The sequence below is a fragment of the Anser anser genome (assembly GCF_964211835.1).
Source record: "Anser anser genome assembly, chromosome: 21".
NCBI lineage: Eukaryota > Metazoa > Chordata > Aves > Anseriformes > Anatidae > Anser > Anser anser.
The window spans coordinates 9,822,469-9,838,204 of record NC_139742.1 but is presented as its reverse complement, the minus strand read 5'-3'; the positions used below and the strand labels follow the sequence as shown (position 1 = coordinate 9,838,204).

General features: G+C 55.2%; 1 protein-coding gene across 3 annotated transcripts in view; it reads right to left on the bottom strand.

Moving 5' to 3' along the window:
• Positions 1-1,032: 1,032 nt before the first annotated feature.
• Positions 1,033-15,736, bottom strand: part of NOTCH1 (notch receptor 1) — a 41,040-nt gene continuing 26,336 nt past the window's right edge. Inside the window, exons 15-34 of one of the 3 annotated variants that reach the window (XM_083808017.1) lie at positions 15,427-15,540; positions 14,366-14,485; positions 14,087-14,239; positions 13,470-13,698; positions 13,121-13,322; positions 12,799-12,952; positions 12,319-12,503; positions 12,006-12,138; positions 11,434-11,691; positions 11,222-11,334; positions 10,184-10,755; positions 9,052-9,480; positions 8,126-8,274; positions 7,314-7,530; positions 6,869-6,959; positions 6,427-6,592; positions 5,363-5,658; positions 4,893-5,040; positions 4,694-4,791; positions 1,033-4,333 (exon numbers count right to left, since the gene is read on the bottom strand). In XM_083808017.1, the coding sequence (XP_083664143.1) occupies positions 2,867-4,333; positions 4,694-4,791; positions 4,893-5,040; positions 5,363-5,658; positions 6,427-6,592; positions 6,869-6,959; positions 7,314-7,530; positions 8,126-8,274; positions 9,052-9,480; positions 10,184-10,755; positions 11,222-11,334; positions 11,434-11,691; positions 12,006-12,138; positions 12,319-12,503; positions 12,799-12,952; positions 13,121-13,322; positions 13,470-13,698; positions 14,087-14,239; positions 14,366-14,485; positions 15,427-15,540 (5,294 nt within the window). In that variant the 3' untranslated portion in view covers positions 1,033-2,866. The remainder of the gene's footprint in view (positions 4,334-4,693; positions 4,792-4,892; positions 5,041-5,362; positions 5,659-6,426; positions 6,593-6,868; positions 6,960-7,313; positions 7,531-8,125; positions 8,275-9,051; positions 9,481-10,183; positions 10,756-11,221; positions 11,335-11,433; positions 11,692-12,005; positions 12,139-12,318; positions 12,504-12,798; positions 12,953-13,120; positions 13,323-13,469; positions 13,699-14,086; positions 14,240-14,365; positions 14,486-15,426; positions 15,541-15,736) is intronic. The other 2 variants (XM_083808018.1, XM_083808019.1) reach the window with 2 other exon arrangements.

Genomic DNA, 15,736 nt, shown 5'->3' with positions numbered 1-15,736 from the left:
AGCATTTGCTGCAGCAGCTGCTGTAGCTTCTGCAGTCTGGCAGGGGACACCAGGGCAAAAAGTGCTCTGCTGGGGCTTCTGACCTGTTGTACAGCAACTGTCTGAAGGCCCCGAATCCAACTGGGGCTGGGCATTCGGTACGTGTACACACATGCCCGCTTCCTCCCCGGCCGCCGAGTGGAAAATACCAGCAGCATTCCAGGGGTACTGGGCTTATCTGGCCTGGGAGGAGGTCCGCGGCTCGGCTATTTATGTCCGGGTATTTGGGGACTTTGCAGTTGCATTTGGAATACAGACTCCCTGTGGGAAAGAGAAAGGATTGAAATAAATTGCCTTAAAGATCCGAGTGCAGCAAGCTCAGTGCTGCTGCGTGACGGGCTTTGTGCACAGGAGTGGGACTCGCGCTCTGGTGCTGCTTCCCCTCAGTCGCCTCCAGTCTGTGTCTGTGCAAGCAACCACATTTGAGAGCTCTGCCACATGCTCAGCTGTGTGTGAAGTAGGAAGCACGATACATAATTCTTATCACCACTCCAAGAGGGCTGTGTTTCTAGAGACCCCAAATAATTAAAGGCATGTGGCCGTGCTTTACCCTTCTCCCATCAGCTGGGGAGTTATCCTAACAATCTGCTGCTAGCGATCAGGAGACAATGTTTTTAAGCAACAGAGGAGTGCTTGGCATGGATGTGAAAGACACATGAAACACATTTTCAGTGTTAGCCCATTGGGATCCCGACCTCACGGCAGAGGCAGCAGCGGACATCGAGGCACGCACAGCACCGCGAAGGACCTGGAGGCCGAACGCCTTGCAGAGCCCCTCCTGCCCTGCTCACACCGCACATCCAGCGTCTGTGAGAGTTTGGCACAAGGTAAGGAGAAAGCTTCATTGACCAAAGGCCCTCTCTGAGCTGTGTCTAGGAGAACAACATTAGGAAAGCGCCAGTTCTTTGTGCCGAGGCAGCCCTGCGGTACTGAAGGACAGCGGGTGTCAAGCCCAGGTTTCAGTCGATTGGTAACAAAAACACTAAGTTCCAGTTTTAGTAAAATCTAGATGCTGAGAAGCACCATTTATTGCAAATCAGTTAACCAAAAAAAATACATCATTTTTGCAAACTACAACTTTGCATGTAGATAACTTTATTACAGAAGATATCTTTTCTTAAACTACACTCTAGTTTATAAAACATAGGAAGATTCAACACCACGTGATGTTTTTATCACTCATTTTAGGGATGTCACAATAACTGTGGTCTGAAATGTTGCTAAGATGAGTGCTCAACAAAGCTTTGTGCCTTGAGAAATATCCATTTTATTTGGCGTTCTAATAAAAAGGAATGAGGAAAAGGAACCTTTTTCTTAGGTTTTCTGGATTAACTGCACTCTATTTGCCTGTCCCATACATGTCTAGTCGGAGGGTGTCTGCTTGCCTTCGCACCCGAGCGAGTGATATTCCAACACCTCTATAAGGTGATATATTTATGATATATTTAAGACTTGCTCATTTAGATTTTTGAAACAAAATCCACCTTTTCTTAAAAAAAAACATATTTACAAACATTAAATCTGCCACAGGCTTATACTATATTTTACATGATACACAGAACGAGTGCACATCAGTATAAAAAAAGATGCATCACTCCAGACTAACAAGAACAAAATGTTAACGTTTCAAAGCACAGGCTCAGCTGTGCTGTCCTCGCCCCCTGCTTCGACAGCCCGGCATCCCACGAAACCCGGCCGTGCCCCTCGCCCAACACCCAGCCAGGGAGCCGGGGGCACGGGCGAGCACGCGGTGGTGGCAGCGTTGTAATGCTTCGCAGTCTCGCTCAGGTTGTCTGCATTAATCGACACGCCTTCTTTAAAACAGGCAGGCCATCCTTAAAATAAGGATGCGGTTTACAAGTTTATATTGGCATTTATTTCTTAAACAGTTCCTCAAATGCAAACACAAAAACATCAACAAGAAAAAAAAACACAATAAAGATATTCAAAGTAAAATTAAGTCTCCTTTGTGTATAAACTCCACAGCTATGGGTTTGGTATATACTCCATAGTTATGGGTTTGCTGTCTTAGAAAGTTTGGCAGATACTCTTCTTTTTGGTGGGGAACAGTGTTCGTGTTATGTAAGGTTGTTGTTGTTTTGTTTTTTTTTTAAGCTTAGATCCTGTTCTTACAGGTCCATAATCCTGATTTATTTATTTTTTAGATCATAAAAATCATTTAAATATATTTTTATATATATATATAAAAAGAGAGAGAACAAAAATTTCTATTACCAAGGCAAATATACAACTATATAATACTGAAATTTAAACAAAGATTCATGACTGGTACCATAAAATGTCCTCTCAGATAGAACAGCAAAGGAAACATTTTAAAGTACATTTCAAAAATCTGTCCATGCTTAATTTTTTTTTCCCCAAAAGGAGTGGTATTTTTAGTCAATTCTTTTCTTTTTTACATCTCTTTCTGACTTGAAAGAGCAAAAAAATAAATTAATGGCATTTCAGAATCCCAAATGGTTGCTTATAGCTTTACATAAACATTTTCTCTCAAAACAGCACAACGAACCCCCCAATCAAAAGAGAATGTCCTATAAACACCTAGTTTCTTGATTTCTTGAAACACAACTGGTGTCTCACATTGAGTTCTTAACAATAGAACATATAAATAAGAAGGCAGTGTTTTCATGTAAAATAAAAAGTACATAAATAAATACTAAAAAAAAAAAAAGAATTAATTTGTCTTTTTATTCTCGTATAAAAACATATTTAAAAAGGATCCTTTAATAAAAGCATCCAACGTCCTGTGAAAAAAAGATCTCCCTCCAGCTCCCCCCGCGCGGCAGCGTCTCTGAAACCCGGCGTCTCACTTGAAGGCTTCGGGGATGTGTCCCATCTGCGACTGCATGCTGGTCGGGGGGCTGGAGATGCCCTCGGACCAGTCGGACACGTTGGAGTGAGGAGACGAGCTCGACCACTGGTCCGGCGACTCCGGAGACGGCGTTAGGAAGGGGTGGTCGGGCACCTGGAGCTGGTGGCTGGGGGTGTTGTCCAAGGGGGAGGAATAACTGTGCTGGGAGGGCGGCGTTAGAAACTGCGTGGTGGTCATGGGCTGCGCGAGGGAGGACGGCAGGGACGTGGGCAGCAGCTGCGAATCTTGCGGCAGGATGGTGTGCACCGCCATGGTGCTGCCGCTCACCGGCTGCAGGTCGGGCTGGCTCAGCTCGGTACCGAGGAAATTTTGGCCGATGTGGCCGCTGGCGTTGGAGCCGGCGCTGTGGTGCTGCTGCGGCTGCTGCGGCGGCGGCTGCGCGGGTTGCTGCGGGGGCTGCTGCGGCTGCATGCCGGGCTGCTGCAGCTGCTGTTGCTGGAGCTGCTGCAGCTGCTGGCTCTGCATCAGGTGAGGCTGGGAGGCCAGCCGGGTGTTGGGCATGGCCTGGTAGCTCATCATCTGCGACAAGCTGGTGGTGGGCAAGCCGTTGTGCAGGGAGGTCATCATGCCGTGCTGCAGATTCTGCGTCTGCTGGTGCGCCCCCGGCTGCATGTTGCCCCTCAGGGGGTTGTACTGATTCTGCACCATGCCCGTCTGCAGCCTGCTCAGCCAGTCGCACTGCCCGTTCAGGCCGGCGGCTCCGCCGACGGAGAAATTCATCGGGGCGTTGCTCATGGCTGTGCTGGGGCTGGAGACGGGGAGGTGCGAGAGACGTGGCGGCACCGAGTCGAAGGCCATCCTGCTGGAGTTTCCCATGGCCATATCCTGCTTCCCCGCCATGTTGAGGTGGTTGATGCTCATGTGGGCATCGGGCATGCCCGGCAGGTGATTCAGAGGCATGGAAGGGGACTGCTGAAACGGAGAGGTCATCAGCGGAGGAGAGGCGACATCTGACAGGTACCCGTGGGGCGACTCCAGGGAGTCCACTGGGGACAGCACGCTGGAGTTGTCAAGCAGACAGCCTTTTCCATCTTGTGACTTTTTCCTCCGGGCTTTCAGGTCTTTGGCATCCTTGCCGTTGCAGCTCAGGCCCTTGGTACTCGGCTTCCTGGCCTTCTTGCCCTGGACGGCGGGTTTCAGGTTGCCGATGTAGCTGTTGGGGGAGCAGAGCGGCGGGGACAGCGTGGGTGCCCCCAGGGGGCCGTTGTGCAGCGGCGGGCTCCTCACCAGGTTGTACTCGTCCAGCAGCCTCACGATGTCGTGGTGCATGCGCTCCTGCGCGATGTCCCGCGGGAGCCGGTCCATGTGGTCCGTGATGTCGCGGTTCGCAAAATGGTCCAGGAGGACTTTGGCCGTTTCGTAGCTCCCCTCTCTGGCCGCGAGGAACAGCGGGGTCTCCTCCTAGAAACCCAGCAGAGATGATTAGGTTCGTGTTCAGATTTTCCTGGCTAACGCTTCCCTGAGCTCCTCGCCCAGCACCACGCAGCTGGGTGCAGAGGCTGTAACTGCCCCTCCTCTGGTGAGGCTTTGCCGCTGCCTGTTTTTATGCTGCTGAGCCACGGCCTTGTACTGATACCAAACCAGGAGCCCCATGAGTGCCCCAGAACACGCAGGGAGATGGCCGCACTAACACCGTATCAAACCCCTTACCAAGCACTGCACAGGCCATCGGCATCACCCGTAACACCAAACCCCACATTGCTTCCTCGAGCTGAATACCACTCCTCGAGTCACAGCAGAACAACACAGTAAGCCCCCTACCTTATTGTTCTGCATGTCCTTGTTGGCACCGTTCTTCAGAAGGACGACTGCAGCTTCAATGTTATTCACGGCCGCTGCCCAGTGCAGTGCTGACTTGCCTACAGAGGAAGGCCAGGAAACACACCGAGCATTAGCGAGAGGTTAGAGGACCAGAAAACAGCCCTTTTCTTCGAGCCCGTGTTTCAGTCGCCTGCAGTACCTAGATCATCCACGGCGTTGACGTCTGCGTGGCAGTTGATGAGATCCTCCAGCATGCCCTCCACAGCCAGGCGAGCAGCCAGGATCAGAGGGGTGGTCCCGTCGTGCATGCGGGCGTCCAGATCGGTTGCCCTGTTCCTGATAAGGATCTGCCGGGACCAGGATCGAAGCACGGGAAGCACAAACGTCAGGCAGGACAGACAGCAGAGACACCCACAGCTCAGAACCCAGAAGCCCCTTCCCATGGGCTGGTCCCTCCCGTCCCTTCCCTGCCCTGGGTGCACATCAGGAGGGCAGCCCAGGATTGCTGCCTCGTGGGATTCGGGTGGCTCTGGTTATCCAGACTTCCACCACGCACCCTGCTGGGACAAACTGGCGACACCGAGATAAGATCGGCCTTGTGACCGACCCGACGTGCAGCACGAGTACCTTCTGCAGAAAACCGGCGGCGAAGGAGAAGGGATCGGTTACCTGGAAGACTCCTTGGGCGTCGGCGGAGACGGCCGCGTGGAGAGGAGTCCTGCCCATGTTATCCTGGATGTTCGCGTCGGCGCTGGCTTCCAGCAGGCGCTTGGCAGCGTCGGAGCGGGAGTAGCGGGCGGCCAGGTGCAGCGCGGTCTCGCCCGTGCGGTCAGTCTGGTTGTGCAGGCTGGCGCCTTGGTAAATGAAGTCCGAGATGACGGCGGGGGCATCGTCCTCCTCTTCACTGTTGCCAGTCTCCAGCCCGCCTCCGCTGCACGAGGCGATCATGAGGGGGGTGAAGCCATCTGGAAAGCACAGGGGGGAAAAAAAAAGGCTTTTTTTGTACCTTTCTGTAATGCAGGCGGCTCAGCGAGATGTTCTGCCTGCAAGAGATGCTTATTCTCAGGGGTGCATAAAGACCGAGTTCCTGACTGGCTCTGCACATCAAACATGAATATCCTTCCTCTGATATGGATGTGAAATTCCTTAGTGGTTATCTCACCGCTCGCTGGTTTTCCTGTTTCATCTGCTAGCCTGCACACTGCAACGTGCAAGGTGCAATTTCTACGGGAGGTTGCTCAAAGCAAACTTTAGCGCACTACAGCGCAGCCTTAAATATTTTCAGTATTTGAGAAGACAATTGCACAGAGGTGAGGAAGACCAAATGTTTGAAATAATTTAAAAGTCTAGTAACTATTAACATAGTTAAAAACCTGAAAGGAAAACCGTTAAATGTGCAGTTCGGTGGGAGGAGAGGAATCTTGGAGCGGCAGGGAGGGAAGCTGGAGGATTTAATAGGCACTTTTCCTGTATCCTCTAGTTTCCCTCTCTGTGATCAAATAAAGAGATCTTATGGAAAGCAAAATTTGTCAGGGTCCCTCTCTCATGCAGAACAGCAATCGTGTGATGCAGAGTGGTGAGCAGTGACTGTGACATGGGGCTGAGAGGGCAGGGACAGTAGCATTAGGAACAGAGCTGGGCAGGTCTGTCTGGGACTGCCCATCTGCAGGCAGCCAGCGAGGATTTCGGATTAGCCGAGGAGCAGCGCAGCAAAGGCAAGGAATCCGCCTTACCGGGACCTCTCACGTTGACATCCATGCAGTCTGCATCGATTTCACCCTGCGGTGGAGTAGGTGCCATGGAGGATATGCGGAGGTCGGCGGCATCCAGGTGCTGTTGGGTCCACTGCCTGTGGTCCGTCTGATCATCTGAATCGGGCAGCATCGCCTGCTCCTCAAACTGCGGGAGGACAAAAGGGGATGAGCACCACGAAAAACACACGAGGCAGGTGTGGGAGGGGGGAGCTGAGCTGCAACACGGAAAATTCTGCAAGCCCCAACGGCGCGTTCGCCATACACGCAGGTTTGGAAAGCAGCCTTCAGACGTGGTGAGCAGCACGGACCGGGCCCCGAAGGGGAATCCGTCCTGCTGCTTTCCCAGTGCTCTGCCCTTCCGTGCCACAGCCGAGCGAGTGACTACTTGCAGCACAGAAAGGAAATCCTGCAGGTAGCTTACCCTGAACTTCTTGGTGTCCAAGGTCTCCTCATCACCCCACTCATTTTGGTTGTCATCCATCAGTGTGCCATCTGAAGCGTTTTTGAGGGGTCTTTAAAAACAAAACCATGCAAAAAATTAGCTCCTCCGCAGGAACTGGTACGGGATGGGCTGTGCTTATTTATACACATGCACAGAAGAAGAATCAAAAGAAGATTTTCAGGAAGTTCCCCTCGAGGTGCCTTTCATATTTTACCAAGTGCAAATGGATCAAGAATCATTTAAAAACCTCCTCCAAACTAGAACGTGATTTTCCCCATGCAGAACAATACGAAACCCAATTTTTCTCCTCCCAACTACTCTGCCAGGATGCACTAGAGGACAAAACTCTGATGGGATTCTCCAGAAGAGCCCCCAGACAGCCCCACTCCGCTGTGTTTAACAGGCTAACACGCAAATTACTCACTTCAGTCCAACAGAATCCTCCCCAAGCGGCTCTCGTCGCTTCTTCTTGCTTGACTCTGTCACTTTGAAGCCCTCTGGGAACCAAAGCTGCCCATGCTCCCTGCGCCGCTTACGAGATACCAGTACTCCCACTCCGATGAAAGCAAGCAGGACCAGCACAGCTACCACCACGTACATAGGATACAGCTGGGAGTTCCTCGTGGGTTCAGCCGTTTCACCTGAAAAACAGTGGGGCACAAGGAGACGCTGAGACATTAAGCTGCATAGCAAACCAGTGACAGAGTGGAAATGAAGCAAAATTAGTTAATAAAGGTACCTAAGGCTGATCTAAATCAGCCCCCCCAAAATAAGGTCATTTTATACGCTATTAATCAGAATTGCAAACTATCGGCAAATTCTCCGCTGCACAAGCCAGCCTGCATCAGGAGACAGCTTTACTTTTTTCTCCTTTAAGGAAAAGGATTAGCAAACTTCAAATCATTGCGCTCGCATTGAGCTGTTAAGACAAAAGGATTTAGGGGGGATTTTCAAGATACAAACTTCAACTCCTTGCATGTCACTGATTGATTGGAGCTGGTTGGGCTGTGTTTTTTTTAAACTTTTATAGTGATAATGATTTTGAAATAAACCAGGAATAATCAAAAATAAACAGTTTTTTGTATCATTTTTAAAAACAGACTTAAAAACAAGGTGCAAGGTTTCAAAACCAGGCTCTGCTCAACTGCGGCATCTGAGCCAGCCAGCAGAGAACGAAACACGGATGAGACTGGGAGGTTTCAGTGCTCTCTCCCCCAGCCGACCAGCCCTGCTTACTTTTAACGGCTTCTATTTTGTAGGGTATGTTCAGGTTGCCAAGGGAGGCCAAGGCACCCAGGAACGCCGCCACGTCGGTTGCACTCTGGAAGCACTGGGAAGACGACTGGATGCACTGACGGTTATCAATTTCCAAGTAGACGATGGATCTGCGAGAAGAGTCAATGAGAAATGAGGTGCGACGATCACGCTGCAAAGGCAGGCAAGATCCGTCTCCCTCCCCTCCTTAACCCCCCATCAGTGGGAATTAGAAGGTGGGAACCCATTTCCCCGCTTCCCTGAGCTCACACCGGTGGTCTATTGGATTTATCTCAATGAACACGACAAAGCCTGACTCCTTATCCACGGGAATGCAGGGGAGTGTCTGCTTCACAATGCTTTAAGACTACCCAGACACCAGAGTGTCTTAAATCATGCTGCTTGGGAGCCTTAAAACCTTTCACATCAGTTTCGCTGCTCGAACTCCTTTGGTTTTGGTGACTTTTGATTGAGCCCGCAGAGAGGGAGAGGGTTAGATCTATATGTTTATACCAGAGATCTCCAAACACAGTTTGCAGCGATTGAGCTTTACAACAAAGCTCTAGGAAGCATTTCCCAGGGAGAAACTGAGGCTTAGCTTAATGACTTCCTGCAGTCAGACAGACGGTCAGGCCAGCCTCGGCTTCCAGGTCCCACCCAGCCCAGCCCGGCTCCCAACAATGCACAAGGCTCCCTCAACCGTGAGAGTCGGCGCAGCATTGTATCAGCGATTCCTGAGCGATCGCTCGCTTTTCCCACATGAGAGCAAAATCCGGTTTCTATTCACACAGAAAGCAACATCTAAATACAATTATCTGGCCTACATCCTCTTCTTTATAGCGTGTTACTATTATCAACACACAAAACAAACGCTGCTCGGCGAAAAGGAACCCACTGGTCCCCCTTACCCTCTGATGTCCATCTGATCGAGCTCTCTCTTTTGCCTCCTGCCAGCCCGGGAGTAGAGGCTGGTCTTTACTTTGTTGATGACAGCACTGGACATATCTGACCAGTCCTCTGTTGACCTCTTGATGTAATGCTTTTTCAGCTCCTCCTCGTTGCCGTAGTAGGGGAAGATCATATACTCTCCCTTGGAGTTCTTCTTGAAGACGACGTTGGTGTGCAGCACGCGGCTCAGCTCCCGCAGGAAATTGAAGGAGTTGTTCTTCAGGTTCTCGGGGGTGATCAGCACCACCACCACCAGGGTGCCGTCTGCAAGCTTCTCCGGCATATTGTTTGCACAGTCCAGACCATCCCATTCGCACTCAAAATTATTGCAGCCCTGGTCACAGTGACCATCTGAGAAGTGGTCCTTGCAGTACTGATCATACAGAGGGCTGGGCAGAAGAAAAAGAGAGGCAGAAGAATGAATTAGGCTAAGCATTGTGCATATTACCTGTCTGCTAAGAAAATAACTCGTGCTTCACAAAGACCTCTCTTTTGGGTCAACACTTTTTATCCTAATGAACATGAAAGCAATTTACATAGAAGGGATCTGTTCTATGCAGGACTGCAAAGCATCCACATCTGGGGTGAAAGACAGCAGCTGTGAAATTGTAAGTCACAATTCAGATGCCAGAAAACGAGGACAAATTACAGTGACTCAGAAAAGACATGGGGACATGGAATAGTTGCTCAGACCAGCATTTGTCCAGAAATCTGGGATCAAGTTCCTGCTGTTGCCAAAGACAACGTTTGGTAAACGCCTGGATGTTCATACCGTGTTTTGTGGTTGGTCTTCCATCTGAGCTCTTACTACACTGAAACTGACTGTGACACTACTGCAAGCTGCAAAATTCACTTTTGTGGCATGATACAGGCCAGGGCAGGGAAGCCAAGCACAGAAAGCTTCAAAGCATACATAAAACTGTATGACCATGGGGAAGCGTGGTCGCTTGAGATGCAGCCCCATGTGCAGGAGAAGAGAACGAAGAGAGCCAACAACAGCTCCGCACTGAGGAACTTTAGCAGATACAACCAGAAGATCTCAGAGATCGGGGCTTTAAAGCAAGAGGGTCAATGAGCAAGAGTGTCACTTACTTGCACTGCCCTTCGTACTTCTGGCAGTCGAACCCATCGTACAGGCAGCCCGCGTTATTGCACTGAGAGTCGCACTTGCCGTCGTTGAAGTACTTCCAGCACTGCAGCGACTGCGAGCAGTTCTTCCAGGGGTCGTTGAAGTTGAGGGAGCAGTCGCCCCCGTCCCAGCCGCAGGCGTGGTTGTTGCACTTGCCGTCGCAGATCTTGTTGCCGGCATACCCGGCGCAAACCGCGATCTCGCACTTCTCCTCAATTTTGGGTGGGATGATGTCCTGCCCGAACCCGCCTTGGAAATCGAAGTCGAGGATGTGGCAGTTGAGGCCGTTGAAGTTGGCAGGGCAGTTGCAGTGGTAATAAGGGGGAGCGTCGCTGAGGAACTCGCAGGTGCCCCCGTTGTAGCAGGGGTTGGAGGTGCAGGGGCTGCTGGCCGGGTACTGGCACTCGGGCCCCGTGAAGGCCGGGGCGCACATGCACTTGGAGCTCTTGTGGATGGAGATGCAGGTGCCGCCGTTCAGGCAGTGCAAGTTCCCGCAGGTGCGGGAGTCGTTCTCACAGGTGGCACCCACGAAGCCCTGGGCAGGTGACAGCACAGAGGGAGTCAGAATAAAGCGACGCTGCCCTGTGTCCTAAACCACGTGCGTGTTCTGGGAAACTGAGCGCAAACGCAGGGGTGATCAGATAGACCTGGCCAGGGCACGGCGCTGGCGCTTCCCCTGAAACTAGTGACGGGCAAGGATAATCTAGGATGTGAACCCCGTTAGAGCATCCCCCTGAAAACAGAGAGCTCTTCTCCACAGCTGCCTGCTCCACCTTTATGTGGTGCAACACGGAAAATTCATCGTCCACCAACAAGATGGCAAGGAGCCTGTCCTACAGAGCTGGGTGTCACAGGGTGAGCCTCCTCCTCCTCCTCCCTGACAGGCACCATATCCCCATGGGGGTAAGGAAGGTACAAATGCACGGATATTCCTCCTCTCTGCGACCTGCAGGGCCCGTGCAATGCCCCGTGCTCGGAGCTGGAGAGCAGCAGGTACCTACCGGGGGGCACTTGCAGATGAAGCCGCGGCCGGTGTTGCTGGCCACAGCGCACGTTCCCCCATTCCTGCAGGGCTTGCCCTTGCAGCCGTCCACCACGGTGTCGCAGCGACGCCCTGCAGAGGGAGAGAGGAGGGTGTAAGGGGCGGAGGGAGGCGTGCGAGGTGCTCGGGGTGGCCAGGCGCCGCAGGGAGCGGGAAGGACGCGGCGCTCACCTGCGTAGCCAGGCCGGCACTCGCATTTGTAGTCATTGACCCGCTGCACGCAGTTCTGGGTGCCGCGCGCGTCGCAGGGGTTGGACAGGCACTCGTTGACGTCTCCCTCGCAGCGCTCCCCTACAAAGCCAGGGGGGCAGATGCAGCTGTAGCCACCTACCCGATCCGTGCACTTGCCATTGTTAAAGCACTTGGGCCCCAGGGTGACAGGATCAAAGAAAGGGCTGCAGTCATCCACATTGATTTCACAGTGCACCCCTAGAGAAATGGGGGAACAACCCACACAGCTCATCAAACAGTATCGGGGTGCCCGGTGGTCCCTCGTGCGAACCTTCCCTGCAAAGGGGCTGAGCCTGACCAACTCAATGGCAGTCTGAGCCACCGCTCTGGCGGGAAGCACGCAGCACCGTGCAGCTCGTGTCCAAGGTTGCGTGGCCTTGATGGCTAAGCTCGCGAGCAAACACAATCCTCTATCGTTGCGTTTGCTTCTGCTAGCCTGAGCAGCTAATGAGCAGATACCGAGGATATCTGCATTCAACCCGCTAATGCCCCAGCCTGGGGAATTAATTTACCTTGGGTTCCTCTGGGGCAGGAGCATTTGTAGGTATTGATGAGATCGATGCAGGTTCCTCCATTCTGGCACGGGTGGGACAAGCACTCATTGATCTCCTCCGAGCAGTTAACTCCATGATAACCAGCCACGCACTACAAGGAGGGAAGAGAGGAGCTGTCAGAGATGTTCACCCAGTTGCCACACAGTGCCTGGGACATACGAACGGCTGCTCTGTTCCTGCCCCTGGCGCTACCACAACCCCCAGAAAGGGCCCAACACAGCCCTCGCTGCCCTCGCCCTGCCCCACGGCACCACAAGAGGACAGCACCCACCTCGCAGGAGTAGCCTCCCAGGTAATCCGTGCAGGTGGCTCCGTTCTGGCAGGGGTTTGGGGAGCACTCGTCCACCTGCTCCTCGCAGTAGCTGCCGGTGTAGCCGGCCTGGCAGCGGCAGAAGTGAGTGTTGCCGGTGTCCACGCAGAGCCCCGAGTTCCTGCAGAGGTGTGCGACGTCGATACCTGCCGGGGAGAGCACCGAGAGACGCGGGGACCTCAGTGACACCCAGGTACTGCAGGGCCATGTCCTGGCCACCCTTTGCACTGTGTCCCCCACCAGGAAATACAGCCCCAGGGCGGTGGGTGCACATGACAGCAAACCCTGAGATCGCTCTGCACTGTGCAAAGGTCCCCACCAAGAGACCTGAGCGTGGTCCCCACCGAGAGACCCCGCTTGGAGCCCAGCACGGGAGATCTTGGGGAACCCCCAGCCCTGTGAGACCACAGACGGCTGCAGGGAACGACGGCAGGGACGCACCTTGCTGCTTTGCAGCCACCTCGCAGGAGACGCTGGGGACGTCGCAGTAGAGCCCGGTCCAGCCGCTGTTGCACTCGCAGCGGTACAGGTTGTTGGTCTGCCAGCACTTCCCCCCGTTCTTGCAGGGCGAGGAGTCGCACCAACGCACCAGGTTCTGGGAGGGGACAGCAGGGGATGGAGTCAGGACCCAGTGGGGCTTCTACAGGATACAGACCCAGCCCTGCACCCAGGGCAGAGACCACAGAGACCCCCGAAATCCCCCCGGTTGGCATGCATTGACAGGACCGGGGGCAGTGCCCATGACCGCCCAAGCCTCCTCTACCTGGCAGTTGAGCCCGGTGTATCCCTGGGGACACGTGCACTTGTACGTCCCGTAGCTGTCCTGACAGGTGCCCCCGTTGAGGCACGGCTTGGAGTCGCACTCATTGATGTTGTGCTCGCAGTAGCTGCCCGTGAAGCCGGCCGGACAGAGGCAGGTGAACGTGTTGATGCCATCCACACAGGTCCCACCGTTGAAGCAGGAGCTGGGAACACAAACGCCGCATCCGTGTGAGCCAGTGCCGCTGGCTGACGTGCTCCGTGCCAGGCCCCAGCCCCAAAGCCCCCGCAGACCCAGAGGGCTCGTCTGGGGCCATAGGGCAGCACGGGGACCCCGTCGCACACGGCAGTACCTCTCGGTGCAGTCGGGAGTGTTGTTCTCGCAGTGGATGCCGCTGAAGCCGGAGGGGCAGGTGCAGGTGTAGCTGTTGACGCAGTCGGTGCAGTTGGCCCCGTTCTTGCAGGGGTTGCTGGCGCACTCGTTGATGTCCTCCTCGCACTTGGGGCCGCGGAAGCCGGCCAGGCACTCGCAGAAGAACGTGCCCACGCTGTCCGAGCAGGAGCCGCCGTTGTGGCACGGATCTGGACGGGAGAGGATGTGCACGTTACGATGCAGCGGGTCCAGCCCTGGTGTTGCCCACACACACGTCCCCCAGCCACGCAAAGGGATGGGACAGAGGCCAGCCCAGCCCTAGCTGGGGACTGGGAACGCGGAGGGCACGTGGGACACGCTTGCTCACTGCCTGCACGTCACTGTCCCCCCCCCAGCCTCCTTCCTGCCACCTACCACCTGGCCCGGATTGACGCAGCTCCATCGGGACGGGATGGAGACGTTCCCAAAGGAACGGGGCCGACCCAGACCCACACGGAGGGCTCCCTGTGCACGGGGAGGCTGACCCCAACCCCAGGAGCGCAGGGAAGCCGGGGGCTCGGCGCTGGGCTAAAAGCACGGGGGGCATATTGCTCTTACTGGGCTGGCAGTCGTCGATGTCGGTGTCGCAGTTGCGGCCGGCGAAGCCCGCCCTGCAGAGGCAGCGGTAGCTGCCGTTGGTGTTCTGGCACGTGGCCCCGTTGCGGCAGGGGCTCTTCACGCACTCGTTGATGTCGATCTCGCACGTCTGACCTGCGGACACAGCGGGTCGGGCACCGTGAGCTGGAGGCGCTGGTGGACGTCCCTGGGGACGGACGCCTTGCCCCGAGCACCCGCCGCAGCCCGCAGCAGGGCAGCGCCCCCCGCAGCAGCGCCCACCTTGCCAGCCGGGCGGGCAAACGCAGGAGAAGCTCTCGTAGTCCTCCGACTCCCGGCACTCGCCGCCGTTCTTGCAGGGGCCGCCGGCGCAGGGGGCCAGCACGTCCTCGCAGGTGGCTCCTGTGCAGGCACAAGTGGCCGCTGATGCCCTCCCCCAAATAACGGGTAGCCCAAGTCCCCACAGTCCCCATTCACACCCCTGGGGCTGCTGCCAGCCCTGGGCCCCCCCATCCCACCCTTGGGCAGCCTCCCCTGGGCTGCTTCCTCCATCCCTGAGCCCTTTGTGACCCCCGGTCCCCCAGGAACCCTTTAAACACTTAAAATCTGGGCTTCGTTAAAGGGCCGCTCGTTTCCTTTGGAAGGGGAAGCACTGCTTGGGGTGGCTTTCCCCCTTATGCTCCCCCCCCCCCTCAGCTGCTTTTCCTGTTTACGTCCAGCCAAGGGACACGTTCCCTCCGAACCCTTATCTTCCCTGTCAGCCAGTATCTCCCAAACTGGCCTTTGCTATTTTCCAGAGCCTTCCACTCCCCGCCTGCCCCGTCCCGTCCCCCCCCCCCCCCCAGGGGTTTCTATGGCCACTGCCGAAGGCAGGAAACAGCTCAGAGCTTCCTGCAATTGTGCTCCGGCGGCCGCTCTGCGCGAGCGGAAGCGGGAGGACGGCAAACAGGAATCGGCTCAGCAGAACCCCCCGGCCCCCGGCCTCGGCTCGCTTTTTCCAGCGGGGGCACCAGGGCGGGCGAGCAAACGGGGCCCCCCTGGCAGCGAGGAGGGTTCCCGGTGCTGATGCCCAGGGCGCGGGCTGCGGCCGAGGCCCTGCCACCACCTCGGTGCCCCAGAGGAGGAGGAGGAGGAGGAGGAGGAAGGAGGAAGCTCTGCCCGGCTGCTTCCCAAAGCTCCTCGGTGTTTCCTCCAGCTGTGCTGTGGCACGGGGAGGTGGAGCCGTGGGCAGCCCCACGGGGCAGTGTTAGGGAAGCCCCCGCGTGCGGTGCACGCACACCGGGACAGCTTTGCCACTGGCAGCCCCACGGGAGGGCTGGGGGCGTGGGGTGCTGCCCCCTCACCTGTGTAGGGCAGGAGGCAGTTGCAGGTGTAGCCGGCCACGTCATCGATGCAGGTGCCCTGATTCAGGCAGGGGTTGGAAGCACACTCGTTGATATTGGTCTGGCAGTTGGGTCCTAGGAAAGAAAACAGAAATGCAGGTGCAAAACTGGCCGTGACGGAGGGGTGCTCATGGGAAGGGAGCCTCCTGCTGTAAGTTCAAGCCCTGGGAGCCCAGACACAGCTGAAGGTCCCTGGGCTGATGGCACTGCCACGTCTTCCACCCAGACCAGGCATCTCCATCACCCCACAGTGACATCTCCCAGGGCTCCC